This window comes from Zeugodacus cucurbitae, chromosome 3, assembly GCF_028554725.1.
Source record: "Zeugodacus cucurbitae isolate PBARC_wt_2022May chromosome 3, idZeuCucr1.2, whole genome shotgun sequence".
In the NCBI taxonomy this organism is placed as follows: domain Eukaryota; kingdom Metazoa; phylum Arthropoda; class Insecta; order Diptera; family Tephritidae; genus Zeugodacus; species Zeugodacus cucurbitae.
Window position 1 is genome coordinate 33,166,143 of NC_071668.1, and position 19,709 is coordinate 33,185,851.

General features: G+C 35.5%; 1 protein-coding gene across 7 annotated transcripts in view; it reads right to left on the minus strand.

The window, feature by feature from the left end:
- LOC105220193 (protein Wnt-4) overlaps positions 1-19,709 on the minus strand; it is a 127,945-nt gene that overhangs the window by 1,803 nt on the left and 106,433 nt on the right. For all 7 annotated transcript variants that reach the window (XM_054226584.1, XM_054226586.1, XM_054226582.1 and 4 more), the window contains one exon: positions 2,970-3,468. In XM_054226584.1, coding sequence (XP_054082559.1) covers positions 2,970-3,468 — 499 coding nt within the window. The remainder of the gene's footprint in view (positions 1-2,969; positions 3,469-19,709) is intronic.

A 19,709-nucleotide genomic window follows, 5' to 3' on the forward strand; every position in this document is an offset into this window, starting at 1 on the left:
GCATGAAGGTCGCATTCAAAATAAAGGCCGAAACGCACAATTAAAGAAAACCTGAGATTATGAGTTCCAAAGTTCACTATAGACATTCAGGAGGAGCTAGGGAAATCATTTTGTGCTGAAACCGTGCGTCGGGTACTACGTGCGCATGACTTCAATGGTCGAGTAGACCGAAAGAAGCCATTCATTAGCAAAAAAACCAACTAAGCCGAGTTACAATTGCAAGGGAGCCGGAAACCAAGGATTTTAACTTCTGGAATACTGTAATTTTTGCTGACGAGTCGAAATTCAACCTTTTCGGTTCAGATGGAATGGCTTACGTGTGGAGGAAACCCAATACTGAGCTTCAGAGATGTAACATTAGGGCAACAGTTAAACATGGTGGGGGCAGTGTTATGGTATGGGCGTGTATGTCTGCAGCTGACGTTGGAAATTTGGTATTTATTGAGAGTATAATGGACAAAACATTGTACCTTAATATATTGAAAGAAAATTTAATCCAAAGTGCCGAGAAACTTGGGATCCGTCAAAATTTCAGGTATTATCAGGACAGCGATCGTAAACACAAAGCGTCAATAGTACAGACCTGGCTAATATGGAATTGTCCACATTTAATGAATCCGCCGGCCCAGGTACCTGACATGAACCCGATCGAGAATTTATGGTCTTTGTTAGAAAATAACATCCGTAAACTCCGCATCAGTAATAAGCAACAGCTAAAAAGTGCTATTTTGGAAGAATGGAACAAAATTGGGACAGAAATTACAAAAGAACTAGTTGAGTCCATGCCAGCTAGACTAAAAGCTGTATTAAAAGCTAACGGATATCATACTAAGTATTAAGCAAGTTTTATACAAATTATTTATCTTATTTTTAATTAAAAGTACACTGCATGAAATAAGCTGTGATATGAAATTTGTTTACGTTTCTGGTTTTTTGTTTGTAAGTTATTGAATAATAAATAAAAATAATAAAATAAAGTATATTTTATAAACTACACATTCGTATTAACAACTAGAAGTTTAAATTATTTCGATATGTGTTTTTGTTGTCAAGATATAACATTTCAAATTTTGTAAATTCATATGCATGAAATAAGCTGTGAGCCACTGATGTATGCCGGCAATTTACTGCAAAAAATTCATACGCAAAGGAAAAAAAAATTTCATATTGACTTGTGTGACCATTAAATATTCTTTCGTTTCAAAATATGTGTTTTAGTTTTTTGTCATTAGTATGAATAGATGGGTGAAACTCTTTTGAATCAAACAAATTGGTTTCAGTTGAATATGCTTCGATAATTTTTATCCAGTTCACTGAACCGAACGCTGTTTATATCAGCTGAACATGTAATACAATGAAATAATATTGTCAAAGTATTTTCTGTAAAAAATAGAACTCATCTAATCACATCTGTACATATTCAAGACGAAGAGCTATGCGGACGATCTGCAATTTAATGGGTATCTGTTGCTTGGCTTAGGTCAGTTCCGATGTAATCTGGTAGTCAAGAACCAGTTTAATATAGTGGAACTTTTCTAACTCGAATCACCATAATCAACAAAAAGACTTCGAGTTAGAGAGACTTACAGCCGGTTTCACGAAAGTTTTTAATGGAAAATTAAGTTCCATTTAGTTTTAATTTTAATTTTTATTTAACTTTGCACTTAAATTTCCTGCGTTTCACCATTATTGACATTTGGCATCCAAAAAATTAAAAGGCAGGGATGTTAGTAAGAATAACAGCTGATTTATGTAAACAAATAAGTTGAATTTCTTTGTCAAAATCGTAAACAAATGGGAATTCAGCTGATAGAAAAGCGTAACCATGGTTACATATGACACTATTTAAATAATATTTAAATGGCAAAGCGTGACCGTTTAAATAAAAATTAAATCAAATGGTGAAACTGAAATTTATTATTTTTCACTTAAATTTGTTTCGTGAAACCGGCTGTTAGAGTTATAGAATTTGCATTAAAACATTAAATCTTTGAAAAAGCTGTAAACTATAGATTTATACACAGTTCTATTTATTTACATCGTATAAAGTTTTATGTACATACGTTAAAACGTGTATTCTGTAATTTTGTTTGTTGCATTTTGCTATTGTTTAGCTCTTGACCTCTGTATCCCATGCCTTTGTTGTACCTAAGACAGGCATATGGTTTCCTTACTATTATATGTACTACAATAAAAGCTCTAGAAACCATGAACCAGCATAGTGACACACATGTAGTATATTGTAATATGTTTACATTCATCAGCTGATACAAACAAATTCAAGCAAAATGTAATTATGGCAGGCAGGAAAATTGATCCTGACTTAGTTATAACTTCAATATTATTACATACATATTACATATTTTCACATCATTTTTTTTTTCAAATTTTGTTTTTTGATTTCAATTAATTTTGAATTTAATTTATTTTCTGATGTCAAAATGTCCGAAAACATATGATTGTAGCAGAAGAGCTTAAAGCTTTCGGTGTGTTCAATGCAATCCATTGTAGTACATTTCACAACACCACAAAATTTCAATGATTTCTTGAACTCTATTGTAGTACGGAACACCATTTGCTTTCAAATAAAATTCGGAAAACCGGTGATATACATATGGTTTCTGAAGCATACTACAATAGATACTACATGTCTGTCTCAGGTATTACACGATTTTTGTAATCCATAAGTATAATATCATATTTTTTGTTAGCCTCCATACGATATAGAGACACTCGATAGTAAAATTTTAAACTTTTTATTAACCCCTGGTCGAAAAGTTCGATTTATTTAATTAATTTTGTATGAAATTCTACTTCTATTGCCATATCAAGAGTTCGAGTTATGGCGATCTTCGACTTATAGAAGTTCGAGTTATGGAAGTTCCACTGTATGTTGAATTCTAAAAAAAAAAAATTTAATCTACTCGCGCATATTAAATTCCACCGTAAATCGCTAGTTTTGTACTTGCCTCTGAGTCATGTCGCAAAATTTCAGAAACTTCGTCATCATCACTGTCCCTCAAATTAAGAAAACTCCTTGTCACCCTTTTACCGTGCTTCAAATTATCGTTGCATCCTCCCCATTGAAAATCTTGACCAATTCTGTTTTGCTTCCGTGGGCCACAAATGCATTTAGTCATTCGGCCTTCAGCACACGATCGTGCAATAGTGTGTGTCAGAGCTGCTGCAGTAAGTGCATGTACAAAAGCAGTTTCTTTGTATAATTTCTTAAAGATGTTACGCTTGCCTCGAGTCTCAATTGAACAATTCCACCGATCGTATCTGAATTGACTTTCACAGTGTGATGTTGCTAATCGTCGAGCTTCGAATATTGCATTTGGAAGACCAAACTCCTTACGACATTGGTGATTTTGACGCCTTGTAGCAGGCATGTAAAGGCAGGGACCACCAACTTGTCCTTGTGAAGTGAATACCGCCATTATAGTATGCTCAGATATAAAACGTTCTCTGAAAATACAGGGACATAATTCTCATGTTAGTATATTTCTGATAGTATTTCATCGATTGTATGTATATTGATGTACATAATTTAAATAAAACGCTATCACTCTTATTATGTTTGATTTCTAACGCGAGTAAAGTTCGCGTAAAGCAAACGTATAACAAATATTTCAATAGGTTTTTACTAGCTTCTAATCACACGGAACTTAGTAACCACTTGCCTTTTTTGTACTTATAATGTACTACAATCATTCCAACTATCCGACTTTGGAGTATGAATACTTTGAATTTTTTAAGGGAAATATTATATTAAATTAAATAACGAGTATTTCTATTGAATAATTTACAAAAGGGGAAAGCATACTTTATGAAAGCTCTAAAGCTCGCGTGAGCGAATGCGAACGTTTGACAGTTGAGTTGAATACACATGTTCTTATGCGATACATCGATGCTATTTATATCATCGGAAGCAACAACAGCACTGTTACTTCTGCTTTTTGCAGACTGAAGTCGTAGATTGTTTCGTCTACTTGGGAATTGCTCAGTTGAAGAAGCCGTACAAGTCCTCAGCTTAGAATGCAAGGGAAATTACTCCTGGATATTGTGAAAATTGGGTCTCATAAATGCTTTAGCGTGAAAATCTAGTAGTTAGACTTGCGAAAAACGACAAAAAATTAACAAATTTCTTGATTGTCGCATTGTAGCTATTTGCAAAAATGACCTTTTCTAGTGGTCGGAGGCGATGGCAGATGGCAAATCGAATAGCAACGGAACATCCGTTATTATGATCAACAAATTTTAATATGAGTTTAAACTTTGATTTGAAATCAAGTAGATTGGCCAGGAGGAAATAGTGGAGAAATAGAGAAATAATACGTGGAAATACTGTCTATATTGGGGCCAATGCTTTACTTTCGTTTTATAAGTAATATCATCCCCACTGACTCAAGTAATGTGACAGCGACATTTGCGGATGACAAAGCCCTGTTAGCAGCAGGAGAGTCAACCTCAGTATCTACCCTTCGAGTGCAAACAGCAGTCAATGCAATTACTAAGTGGGCTTCCAAGTGGCGCATTAAATTAAACGATTCTAAATCAATACACGTAGACTTTACTTAAAAAAAAACCATCATACCTCCCATTTATATAAATGGTACTCCTATACCACATCACAATGATGCTAAGTACCTAGGAATCACCCTAAATGCTAAGCTTGCTCCAGTCAAAACTGAATTGCCTGCATTTAGCAAAATAAAAAGCATAGTTAATGCTCCTTGGTATGTTAGATCTGCTGACCTTCACCGTGATCTTGGTGTCAATTCAGTAGTAAACGAAATAAACAAACTTACAAAGTCTCACGAAATGAGGCTTAGACAGCATGTAAATGAGGAGGCATCCAGACTCATCGAAACTACTGATCGAGACTTAGCAAGGCAACTGTAGCAGCAAATGGATTTCTCTAATATTTAGCTTTAATTATTATTTTTTAACTTATTAGATTATAATTGTTGTTAGTATTTAACCATTATATACTAGCACAATTTAAAAAAAATCCTTTCTATATATATAGGTATATATGTACATATATGTATATATATATATATATATGTATATATGCGAGGAGCTACATAGCTTTCTCATGTTTTCGCCACCAACGCTCTGAAATTCAAACTCGGATTCGAATACACAAAGAAGTTGCAATTTTTCAACTTTAATGCGCTGAGATGCGTAAACGCAGCAACATTCATATTCTTAACAACATAACGTTGCTTACTATCTTGAGTGTTGTAATTATTCTTTGCTACAGTATAATAGCGATTTTAGGCAGCCAAATAAATTGATCAATTTAAATTTAAATCGAGAAACCCATTTTTGCCGTTTATACTGCAGGCTACTCGATTTACGATCAGCTGTTATACATTTTTATACTCTCGCAACAAATGTTGCTAAAGAGAGTATTATAGTCTTGTTCACATAACGGTTGTTTGTAACACCCAAAACTAAACGAGTTAGATATAGGGTTATATATACCAAAGTGATCAGGGTGAAGAGTGGAGTTCAAATCCGAATGTCTGTCTGTCCGTCCGTCCGTCAAATAAATCAGCCAATCACAGACAAAGAACGTATATCGTACGTTCTTGTCGCAGAGTTGCTTTTGATTTTCAAGTCGATTTAAATTCAATTTAAAATAAATGGAGATTTTATTTTGTATGGTAAATCGATATCAATAAGCGTTTAAATCGAGCAGAGGCCCGTAAATTGATCGATTTGCTTCTGTCTAAAAACGCTATAAGTATTTTGTGAAATACAAAATTTCTTAATTTATTAATAATATATTTATCAAATACTTAATATAATTTTTTTGATGAAATTTTATTAAATAAGGTACGGAAGCTTTTATTTTCCCTCCGTTGCTTAATTCGAGGTATTATATGCACACTGCTTACAAAAATCAATAAGAATTTAAAACGGACGTCAATATTATTTAGTTCGTTTCCAAACTCCCAAATAAAAAGTGTTTTTTTTTTTATCCAGTAGGAAAATCATCAAAAGACATTGTTCCCTTTCAACTCTGGTGTGGGCCTTTAACCTACTAAAAACCATCTCATATAAAAGCTCATAGCGGCTGGTAAAATTGCTCTGCGGAACTTCCGTTAGGTATTACATCGCAATGCCAGCTAAGCATATTGGCTTCAACATCTCAGGGGTTTGTTCTCTGATTACGGATATTTGCTAATATTCTCTGCTCTATAGGGAACTTTACGGGCCAATGTTTTACGTAATACCACACTTGCTTTGATCGCAACATGTGTAGTACTATATTTTCGGACATTATTCTCTCCAACGTTTGTTCTTCCAAATATTTTCTATCTGCTTCATACTTTGGGCAATTGAAAAATACATACGTCTTTGGTATTTTCTTTTGCACTATCACAAAATGAATGCATTCCTACGTCATCGTGGCCATTCGTGAAGCTGCCGTGACCACTTAGGAATTGCGTCAGGTAGAAGTCTACTGCACCATGGTTTCTACTATTGATACCATGGCCTATTGATATTTTACCGTCACTCGTATACTTTATTGTACTCCAAAGCAAATATCAGGAGGCATTATACCTGATACGACTCCTTTGCGGCTTCATGAGACATTGTATGGAAAGCACTGGCAACTCTAAGTGCACTGAGCTGGAATAGAGATTTGACCGGTATACGTATGTGAATACATATGTATTCTGCTTTAATGCGTTGACCCATACTGGCGCTGCATACATTACAATCAATTGGGTGACAATGGCAAACAGTGGTGTTCTGCTCTGGACCGTATTTATTTTGTACATCTTACCAAAGCAAACATAATAAACAGGTTCAAAATATCAAATGAAGAGGGTCACAAGATAAATGACATATTTATTGAAGAAAACATTTCGTTTGATTCTTTAAAAGAATCATTAAACTTTGCAAATATTATAATCGCTATGAAACAAAATTTACTAATTTATGTAATAAAAGTACCAAAAACAAGGAATGAAATCTGTAATTGCATTTTAATAAAACCAATAATCAAAAGTGGAACAATTTTGAAATTAAAATTTGAAAACGTTTTGAAATGTAATGAAATTTACTATGGAGTAGAAAATGATTGTAAACAAATAACTAATGTAAAAATATGCAAACAAGACCAAATTGAAGATTTAAAAAACGAAAATTGTATTGAAAATTTGATAGGTAACAAACCTTATGATTGTATTATTACAAATACTGAGCATGTAAGAAACATTGAAGAACTAAAAGCAGGATTAATTTTACTAAATAACTTTCAAGGAAATTTAACTATTTGTAATAATGTAACGAGACATTTAAATTGTATTAGTAAAAATTTTTAATGAAACAATAAAAATTAACAATGTAAACTTTACTGCCTTAGAAGCTCACAGCCTGAGACCATTGCCAGCATTAATCCATAATTCAAATTCTCGATCCGAGTACGAAAAAGTACTATCTATAAAGTTTATGAGAGAGCTTAATATAAAAAATATAAAAAAATTAGCTCTCTAAATTTACTAGTTAAACTTTACTGGCCAAAATCACTATTCAAAACGCGGAGGCGATTCATATGCCGACAAGGAAAGTTGCAAGGCTTAAAAGTCTTATAGCCTTTTTAGACAGGAGCTAAATGATCAATTTACCGGCCTCTGCTCGATTTAAACGCTTATTGATATCGATTTACCATACAAAATAAAATCTCCATTTTCCACAAATCGACTTGAAAATCAAAAGCAACTCTGCGACGAAGACCTACGATATACGTTCTTTGTCTGTGACAGAATTTTTTTGGCAGAATTTTTTGATAAAATAGCATTAATACTACTAGGCCGTAGATGGCGCTGCTGAAAAATAATAATCAGCTGATGAAATTACCAACTAACAGCTGATTGTAAATAAAGTAACCGGCAGTATAAACGGCAAAAATGGGTTTCTCGATTTAAATTTAAATTGATCAATTTATTTGGCTGTCTAAAAACGCTATTAACAACATACCATAATTTTAAAGACCAATCGGGAACGATTGGAATTTTGGAGGGAGGAGTTAACACAACATAAATTCGCAGACAACAATGTCTGCATAATTTGGAGTCAACTTACAATTGAGTCTCCTATTGCACTCTTAGCTTAATGGAATGCGCTACATGCACACCCGATATCCCAATTATTAGGCAGTTGAGCGAAACAAGCGCAAACCAAATTTTGATGACTAGGCACTTATAGGGCTAGAGCTTAGCTTTATAATAACTAACAATAGAATTAAGTACTCAGTTTTGAAAAAAAGCTCAAGATAAACTCATAGTGCTGCAAAATAAAAACTTATTGTTTTATTTTATGTTACATATTTATGTTTTACTTAAGGAAATGATAGGGAATGTAAGAGAAGATTGTTATTTAAAAAAACACCCATATTTTTTGCACTTTGTTTTAATCGACGCCTTCATAAGTAGCGCACTGTACCGCTTTGTTGAAAATTTCAAATTTCTCTGTAATAGTTTTTTTTTAATGTTTGAAGCCATCCATAACTAGCGTAAAAATCAGTTTCGTTTTCCTTTAATTTTTAAAGGTTTTTGGCTTTTTCTTTCAACAATAAATCTTTTGCCAGTTCTTATTTTGAATACGGATATAGAGATATCTCCATTTTGGACAGCTCTGAAAATTTGTCATTTACGAGTTTTTAAATCCCTTTTCTTTTCGGTTTAATCCCACAAATGGTGGATTTAGCAACCACATCACTAAGTACGTCAAACTGGATCATTTTTGTAATCTAACGAGAATTTCAGAATTAGGGGATTTCTCAAGTTTAGAATTATTAAGACAATAAAATATTGAAACATTTATTGATCATGTTTTAGAGCTTTCGTGCCTTGTTCACGTTTTAGAATAGTCAATGCACAAAAAAGTGTGTTCACTTTTCTGCGTGTTCACGTTTTAGAGTGTTCATGTTTTCGAGCATGCACGTGATTTTCCTAGAATGCCTGCAGACATGTAACGCTATATAGTTAAATATGTACACTTTTTTGGGACATTGTTATAGTTTGAGAGATACATATATACAAAAACTTAGTAAGGGGCGGGGTCACGACAAAATTTCCATCAAAATATGCCCTGTCCTAGTGTGATGCTATGTACCAAATTTAGTTATAACACTTTATATTTTTTGGCCACGCCACTACTGTATCTAACGTAGTCATTTAACTCGTCTCGTCTTCCTTATCATATTCATATATCATCCATCATTTAGCTTTAGTGATACATCTTGTTAGAATATAAAAATTACATTTTTTAAAATTAACCATTGGATGTATATGTATGTACATATATAACCAGTACTACAAGAATTTTTAAGAAATGTTATATTTAATTAAACAAATATTTTCACTACTGCTATTTATACAACATGATGAAGTGATACTCTTACAACATGTTGTATATCTCGATAATAGTTTGTTCACATAACGGTTGTTTGTAACACCAAAAACTTAACGAGTTAGATGATAGAGGGTTATAAACAGTGACGAGCAAAACTATATCACCCAACAGTCATCCTTTCTAAGATGACGCCGAAAACAAAAATAAACAACGATTTTAATGATTTTTTTTCATGTCCCCCAAATTACCGGATAAGGGTAAAAAATTGGGTCATTGTCTTGCAGAAAGATAACTTTGTCAGCAACAAGACCCAAATTTTCGATGACTGTCGCCAAATTTTGTTGTAAAATGGTCAAATGCTGCTCCTTGCGCATGATTCCATCAATGCGTACCAGGCGACCTACACAGGTTCTGGTGATACACCGTACATGTATTTTTACCAACTTCACTTTTTTTCAGACGAATAATTAGACGAATTTCAGATTTATGAATAATTTTTTTTTAAGAACGACGCGCTGTCGATTCACGTGTTTTTTTTGGCCTGACATTCTTTGTTTTTGGACCTAATTTAAAAATATAACTTTTTAACCCGTGCACGGTCATATGGCTAACTTTACATTAATTTGCACATTTGCGCCCAGATTACTCCTCCCTTAATAATTTTAATATCTCTTTAATATTTTCTAGTTGCATGACCACTAGTATGGAGTGATTTTATTATGTATGTGATTGGCGTTGCAACCGTTTAGCCGGTTATAGCCGAATCGACGATAGTGCGCCACCTGTCTCTCTCCTTTGCAGTTCGGCGCCAGTTGGAGATCCCAAGTGTAACCAGGTCGCTCTCCACCTGGTCCCTCCAACGGAGTGGAAGCCTTCCCCTTCCTCGGCTTCCTCCGGCGGGTACTGCATCGAACACTTTCAGGGCTGGAGTGTTTTCGTCCATTCGGACAACATGACCTAGCCAGCGTAGCCGCTGTCTTTTTATTCGCTGAACTATGTCAATGTCGTCGTATAACTCGTACAGCTCATCGTTCCATCGTCTGCGGTATTCGCCGTTGCCAATGTTCTGAGGACCATAAATCTTGCGCAAAATTTTCCTCTCGAAAACTCCTAGTGTCGTCTCATCTGATGTTGACATCGTCCAAGCTTCTGCACCGTAAAGCAGGACGGGAATGATAAGCGACTTGTAGAGCTTGATTTTGGTTCGTCGAGAGAGGACTTTACTGTTCAATTGCCTACTCAGTCCAAAGTAGCACCTGTTGGCAAGAGTTATTCTGCGCTGGATTTCGAGGCTGACATTGTTCGTGTTGTTGATGCTGGTTCCCAGGTATACGAAATTATCTACGACCTCGAAGTTATGACTGTCAACAGTGACGTGGGAGCCAAGACGCGAATGCGCCGACTGTTTGTTTGATGACAGGAGATATTTCGTCTTGTCCTCATTCACCTCCAGACCCATTCGCTTCGCCTCCTTATCCATGCGGGAAAAAGCAGAACAAACGGCGCGGTTGTTGCTTCCGATGATATCAATATCATCGGCGTACGCCAGGAGCTGTACACTCTTGTAGAAGATTGTACCTTCTCGGTTTAGCTCTGCAGCTCTTATAATTTTTTCCAGCATCAGGTTAAAGAAGTCGCACGATAGTGAGTCACCTTGTCTGAAACCTCGTTTGGTATCGAACGGCTCGGAGAGGTCCTTCCCAATCATGACGGAGCTTTTGGTGTTGCTCAACGTCAATTTACACAGCCGTATTAGTTTTGCGGGGATACCAAATTCAGACATCGCGGCGTAAAGGCAACTCCTTTTCGTGCTGTCGAAAGCAGCTTTAAAATCGACAAAAAGGTGGTGTGTGTCGATCCTCTTTTCTCGGGTCTTTTCCAAGATTTGGCGCATGGTGAATATCTGGTCAGTTGTCGATTTTCCAGGTCTAAAGCCACACTGATAAGGTCCAATCAGTTTGTTGACGGTGGGCTTTAGTCTTTCACACAATACGCTCGATAGAACCTTGTATGCGATATTTAGGAGGCTGATCCCACGGTAATTGGCGCAGATTGTGGGATCTCCCTTTTTATGGATTGGGCAGAGCACACTGAGATTCCAATCGTCAGGCATGCTTTCTTCCGACCATATTCTACAAAGAAGCTGATGCATGCACCTTATCAGTTCTTCGCCGCCGTATTTGAATAGTTCTGCCGGTAATCTATCGGCCCCCGCTGCTTTGTTGTTCTTCAAGCGGGTAATTGCTATTCGAATTTCTTCATGGTCGGGTAATGGAACATCTGTTCCATCGTCATCGATTGGGGGATCGGGTTCGCCATCTCCTGGTGTTGTACTCTCACTGCCATTCAGCAGGTCGGAGAAGTGTTCCCTCCATAATCCCAGTATGCCCTGGACATCGGTTACCAGATTACCACCTTGGTCTCTACATGAGGATGCTCCGGTCTTGAAACCTTCGTTAAGTCGCTTCATTTTTTCATAAAATTTTCGAGCATTCCCTCTGTCTGCCAGCAACCAATCCTTAAAACGTTTGCAGGGGTCGTCATCAAAAGGGGGGTGTCTCATCCGAGGCTTTCGTAGATTTTTCATTGGGGGGTGTTTTTATGTGGTGGGTCCCAAACCCTACGCACAACCGCATAAGCGGGCTTCGCCTTCTCACTTTAGCTCGCCTTCAAACGGATGTCTGTTGGCTACCCAGAGGATACTTGGTCTAAAACCGGAAGTCGTGAGCCGCTTGAACCATGTGGAGAAGAATCGTTTCTGGCCACTCCCAAGTGAGTGACAATCAAAAACTTTCCTCACTTGCGTGAACTTCTACACATGACCCCATCCTCCGTTATTATACTCTCGCAAAAAAGTTGCTAGAGGGTGAAGAGTAAAGTTGAAATCCGAATGTCTGTCTGTCCGTCCGTGCAAGCAGTAACTTGAGTAAAAATTGAGAAATGGGCGGGTTCGGACCACTGCCACCCCTCAAAATGGCGATAACCGAAAACACACAAAATGCTAAACTAAGGCATAAATTAAGCAACGAAAGATTTGAAATTTGGTACAAAGGATTGTTCTAGGAAGGGTCATCTTTGGATGTAATTTTTTTGGGAAAGTGGGCGTGGCCCCGCCCTCTACTAGGTTTTTTGTACATATCTCGTAAACTACTAAAGCTATATCAACGAAACTCTCAGGAGTCGTTTTTTTCAGGTATTTCCTTATATAGTACAAAAATGGAGATAATCGGATTATAACCACGCCCACCTTACATACAAAGGTTACGTTAGCACCTACTAAAAATGCTTTAATTCAGTAAGGAAAACCAACAGAAACCTCCAATTTCATTATAAAGAATGTACAGAAGCGCTGCATCCAAAATGGCATGCAAAATTTTAAATTTTTAAAATTAAAAAAATAAATTACGATAGTATAAAATGTTCGGTTACACCCGAACTTAGCCCTTCCTTACTTGTTTTTTTTTCTTATTTTTGCTTCGGCATACCTGTAGAAATTTGCTCTTTTAGGTAAAAATTAAACACAAGAAAAATAAGTAATATCGTCTATGTTTAGAGGTGCCCCCATCGACATGAAGTTTTGTAAATTTACAGTGGCTCACAACCAAAGTGATGCAGCAACGAAATGAAAATCGCTTAGTAAAAATCATGTTTATATTTCGAAATTATGTTTAATCTTCTAAATAAAAAAACCGTTAAGTAAAAACATATTCGTATACCGAAATACAAGCTCATAGCCAAAATGATGCACAAATGTTTACCTTTAGCGGCGACAGCTTGGCGCCGATTTTCGAATGCAAAGTAAATACTGTTATAAATGTGAGCTATCCGGAATGATACTTAAAAGTTTTGACATTTTAGTATTGTCATTTGTAAAGTATATTTTAAAATGGGCCGCCAAACCAATGTGCGAGTTAGTCCTAAGTATTAACTAAGACATAAAAAGTCAACACAATGTCACGTAAATGGTGAAACTGAGTCAAGGAACTATTCGGCATATCATTTAATGTTATGTTCTTGAAAATCGTGTCGCAAATAAAATAAATCGACTCATAATAAAACATTTAACGAAAGTGACTCCCGTTGGATTACACGGAAAATCACCGTTCAAGTGATGCAGCTTAAGGGGTTAGGGGTAGTCAGAGACACGAAAAAATAGAATTTTCAGTAAATTTTTTTGCTATTAAATTATGTTATTTTACAAAAGTAATAATATGGCATTATTATACAATGTTTTGACTTACAGCCGGTTTCACGAAATTTTATAATTGAAAATTAAGTTCCATTTAATTTTAATTTTTATTTAACTTTGCACTTAAGTTTCCTGCGTTTCACCACTATTGACATTTGTGTATGTATGTATGTGATTGGCGTTGCAACCGTTTAGCCGGTTATAGCCGAATCGACGATAGTGCGCCACCTGTCTCTCTCCTTTGCAGTTCGGCGCCAGTTGGAGATCCCAAGTGTAACCAGGTCGCTCTCCACCTGGTCCCTCCAACGGAGTGGAGGCCTTCCCCTTCCTCGGCTTCCTCCGGCGGGTACTGCATCGAACACTTTCAGGGCTGGAGTGTTTTCGTCCATTCGGACAACATGACCTAGCCAGCGTAGCCGCTGTCTTTTTATTCGCTGAACTATGTCAATGTCGTCGTATAACTCGTATAGCTCATCGTTCCATCGTCTGCGGTATTCGCCGTTGCCAATGTTCTGAGGACCATAAATCTTGCGCAAAATTTTCCTCTCGAAAACTCCTAGTGTCGTCTCATCTGATGTTGACATCGTCCAAGCTTCTGCACCGTAAAGCAGGACGGGAATGATAAGTGACTTGTAGAGCTTGATTTTGGTTCGTCGAGAGAGGACTTTACTGTTCAATTGCCTACTCAGTCCAAAGTAGCACCTGTTGGCAAGAGTTATTCTGCGCTGGATTTCGAGGCTGACATTGTTCGTGTTGTTGATGCTGGTTCCCAGATATACGAAATTATCTACGACCTCGAAGTTATGACTGTCAACAGTGACGTGGGAGCCAAGACGCGAATGCGCCGACTGTTTGTTTGATGACAGGAGATATTTCGTCTTGTCCTCATTCACCTCCAGACCCATTCGCTTCGCCTCCTTATCCATGCGGGAAAAAGCAGAACAAACGGCGCGGTTGTTGCTTCCGATGATATCAATATCATCGGCGTACGCCAGGAGCTGTACACTCTTGTAGAAGATTGTACCTTCTCGGTTTAGCTCTGCAGCTCTTATAATTTTTTCCAGCATCAGGTTAAAGAAGTCGCACGATAGTGAGTCACCTTGTCTGAAACCTCGTTTGGTATCGAACGGCTCGGAGAGGTCCTTCCCAATCATGACGGAGCTTTTGGTGTTGCTCAACGTCAATTTACACAGCCGTATTAGTTTTGCGGGGATACCAAATTCAGACATCGCGGCGTAAAGGCAACTCCTTTTCGTGCTGTCGAAAGCAGCTTTAAAATCGACAAAAAGGTGGTGTGTGTCGATCCTCTTTTGACATTTGGCATCCAAAAAATTAAAGGGCAGGGATGTTAGTAAGAATAACAGTTGATTTATGTAAACAAATAAATTGTATTTCTTTGTCAAACAAATGGGAATTCAGCTGATAGAAAAGTGTAACCATGGTTACATATAACAGTATTTAAATAAAACTAAAATGGCAAAGAGTGACCATTTAAATAAAAAGTAAGTCAAATGGTAAAACTGAAATCAATTATTTTTCACTTAAATCTGTTTCGCGATACGGGCTTTAAAGTCACGAAAATTTGAAAAAAATGTATAATTTCCAAAGTTATAGCTGTCTGTGTTGACCCAGTTTCAAAAAAAGGTCATTACGGTGACAATCATAAGTCCTTAGAGATTCATCTAAAATCAATCGGATAAAAAATATTAGTTTTATAAATAGATAATCCTGGGCCTGATCGAAGCTTTTTTTCAAAAATTAACAAAATGGCGGCCTCAGGAAAATTTTTTCTAGATTTTCAGGAAAAAATCAACAGTTAAAAAAATCGAAATTTTTGGATCAGGACTAAGTTATGTATTCTAAAAGAAAAATTTCATTAAAATCTACTGAGCGGTTTTCGAGTTACCATCACCATCAAAAAAACATAGTTTTGAGAAAAACACATTTAAAGTTTCACAATAGCGTTTTGGAGCGCCCGAGCGATCTTTGTTATTTGTTGAATAACTCGAAAAGTTATTATCGGATCAACTTCAAATTTTCAGAGAATATTTTTAAAATATTACACTGAACGAAAAATCAAAAAAAAATTGATTTTTTTGAAAATCCTGACTACCCGTCACCAACAACAACAAAGCAACAAATTGGAAAAAATCCTTGGGAAGAACAGTCATCCCAAAACCACAAGAATAACGCTCAGAGAAGCTGATTTAAATGACCGCACAGCCTTAAGTAAGGATGAAGGTTGCCAACGAAAATTTATGTAAGCCCGCAAGCTTCTGGAATACCGTAATTTTTGCAGATGAGAGTAATTTCAACCTCTTTATTTATATAGGATATGTATGGACAAAACGAATGGCTGGATTACAACCGCAAAATCTACGTAGTACCGTAAAATATGGCCAAGAGCATGTAATGGTGTGGGGATGCATGTCGTCTCCTGGTGTCGGGAATTATGAATTCATCGATTGTACTATGTACAAGAGTGTATATCTGGACATTTTGGAACTAAATTTGCTACAAAATGCTGTGAAATTAAATATTTTTGATAACTTTCGGTACTATCAAGATAAAGATCCGAAGCACAAATTCGGAGTGATGCAAAGTTGGCTTATTCGGAACTGTTCACATAGAAAAATCACAATCTTGCAATTTGAATGCAATTGAGAATCTGTGATCAGTTTAGGTACGAGACATGCGAAAATACCAAATTAGAAATAATGCCGACTTGAAAACGCCCTGCAGAAACAGAACAGAATTCAATTACTCCAAGTTATACAAAGAAATTGGTAAAATCCAAGCTGGCAAGTATGAAAGCAGTTATTGGCAGTAAGGGGCATCCCACAAAGTACTAATCGACTCAAAAATTTAGTTGTGTCCTTAAAAAATGCAATATATTTGGTTTTTTGTTACTGCATTATTTTCGCAGTGAGGCTTTCGTTGTAGATAAATAAAATAACTATAAATCTGAGTTTTTTAAACTCTCGCAACAAAGTTGCTAAAGAGAGTAAAATAGTTTTGTTCACATAACGGATGTTTGTATAACCTAGAAACAAAAGAGTTAGATATGGGGTTATATATATATATATGATCAGTATGACGAGTGGATTCGAAATACGGATATCTGTCCGTGCAAGCGATAACTTGAGTAAAAATTTAGATATCTTAATGAAACGTGGTACACATATTCCTTGGTACTGTGAGGAGGTTGGCGAAATCGGTTCACTACCACGCCCACAAAATGGCGAAAACCGAAAACCTATAAAGTGTCATACCTAAGCCATAAATAAAGTTATGAAAGTAAAATTTGGAACAGAGGATCACATTAGGGAGGGGCATAATTGGGTGCAATTTATTTTGGAGGAGTGGGCGTGGCCCTGTACAAAGGTTAGGTGGAAAATTACTAAAAGTGGGTTAACTCACTAACGGCATACATCAGAAACACCAAATTTTACAGAGGAAATGGCAGAAAGAAGTTGCACTCAAAAACTACTCGACGAATTTCAATGAAATTCGGTATATAATATTTTCTTGACACCCTGATAACACGGATAAAAAATGGGCAAAATCGACTACTTTCCATAGAACTCAATTTTGAATTCCATCTCATTCCTTCACTTTATAATATCTACATAATGAACCAATTAAGATAGCGGAAAAAACTTTGCACAAATACTGTATATGATCTGTGACACTACTTGTGAAAAAATTGCCAAAATCGGACTTTAACTTATCAAGGCCGCGGCTATTGAACATGAAGAACTCAGTGGCTAAGCTAATTGTTCACCGAAAATATCGGTAAATCCTTCGGATATTTTTATGGCTTTGTTCCAAAAAATAATAAAATCGGGTTATAACAATCCCTAGCTCCCATATACCTAATTATAGGTTTTTCATAAATACGGTGGGTTTTACTCCGCATATATCGGTTAATATGTGAAATATGTGAAATATATATATATCGAAATAAATTGCGAGAGTATAAAATGTTTGGTTGCACCCGAACTTAGCCTTTCCCTTCTTGTTTAAGCTTAAATTTAATGTGTATATCTGCCGCTGAAAAGTGGCATTTAAATTTTTTGGAAAATGTATTTAGTTTTCAAGTAATACTACGTTCGGACCGACATTGAAAACGTGTTTTCATTGAAAAAATGGGTTTTCGTTCGAAATCCATGCAAAATCTGCCAAACGAAATCACAGTTTACGCTGAAAACTTCTTGAAAACTTACATTCCACTCATTATAATCGATGTCTGCTCTAGGTTAGTCGATATTATTGGAAGACATATTTTGCCAGCTCTAAATTGTCATTTGATATTGTAAACAAATTCCACTACTTTGTCAAAATAATGGAGAAACAAAAATAAAAATAAGAAAGGAAGAGCTAAGAGTTCGCGTGTGACCGAACATTGTATACTCTCGCAATTTATTTGTTTAATGTTATTAAGCGCGTTTTCTTTTCTTTTCCCGAATGGTGACTTATTATATTTCAACATTATACACATGCTGCATTACCTTTTTGAATCTGCTCCATTTTTTACATGATTAAAGAACAAAAAATGTCACCCTATTATGCTGGTAATCTCTGATTAACAATATGATAACTAGAGTACAGGGCAGAATAAATTCAAAAATGTTTTGAGAAAAAAGGCGCTTTAAAATTACATGCAACTCGACTCATGTATTGGGCACAAAGTCCACTAGAAGATAAGAATGATTATATGAAAGATGGTGTAATTCCTGAAGTTTCATTAATATATCAGAAGTTTTACTCAAGTAAACGCTTGTAGGGACAGACGGATTTTAACTCGTCTCGTCATCCTGATCATTTTGATATTTATAACCCTATATCGTTTAGTTTTATGACTTACAAACAACATGTGAACAAAACTTTTATACTTTCTTAGCAACACGTTGAGGGAGTATAAAAATGCTCAAATGTAATCAAACAAATAAATTTGTGAATTGTCAATGAAAACACATCGAAGACACAAAATGTCGGTCAGAACGACTTTGGTTCCACAATCCACAAATTGTGTTTTCAAGAGGTTTTCAATGTCGGTCCGAACGTAGTGTAATACAGTACTTTTCGTTTAATTGACCCTATGGTTAATTGGTTTCCCCGTTTAATTGAAGGGTGTTATCGGGCAAAAAATATAGCATATGAAAACGCATGTAAATTATCTCGGATAATTGGACTCGGTTAATTAATTTTCCCGCTTAGTTGGTTCAAAATATTTGTATGTCATCAAATAATATCGTTGAAAAAACAAACTTTCTAATTAACACTGTATAATTTTTTAATAATAAATTTTAATAACAAATATAAATTCATAGATACATATTTACATAAGTACATAAAATTGTTATTGCATTTTTTCCCATAATGGTAAAAAATATTCAAATATTTAAGTGCACATATGTATGGATGCAGTTTCCTTTAAGGGGTTAGGTGGGTTTAAGAGGTTGAAAACATGAGTATATTTACATTTTTTTAATGTATACAATCATATATTTCATTCAGCATATGAAAGATACATATTTAAACAGTATTTTGTGAAATTTATATTTACAAATTCCGAAAGCTTAGCGGTGGACATCATAACTCATTATTGGTTCATCCAAATCAACAAACCAAAAATATTTGTTGTTAATGAACGAAGGAAAAATGAAAATATTAAAAACTGAATTCTTGATATATTTTGAACAAAAAACTAACTTTTGTGGTAAATTTTCGCCATATACTGACTGAAAATAGTTGTAATAAAGATGTGTAGAAATTTTTCAACAGAATCGCTTCATAATCATGGCCACTGACTTCAAAATTCGAGTTATGAGAAATTTTACATTCTTGAAATTTTAATCATATCGATTTCATACTTTTGGATAATATTTTAATAAATAAATGACCTTAAAACCCATTGGTATTACTTTCTTTACACCCATCGATAGAGTGACAGTGACTTTTAGAGTTTTCGCTTACAGCAGTCTTGTTCGCAGTCCATTTATTTGTTACATAGAATTTTACAGCTGGAATCGCCATATATATTGTTAGTAGTCTTTTTCATGAATATATGACTTGAAGCTTAATTTATAACTGTAATTAGTACTTTTTACTTGTCTTAATAGCAAAAATATGTCTCAAG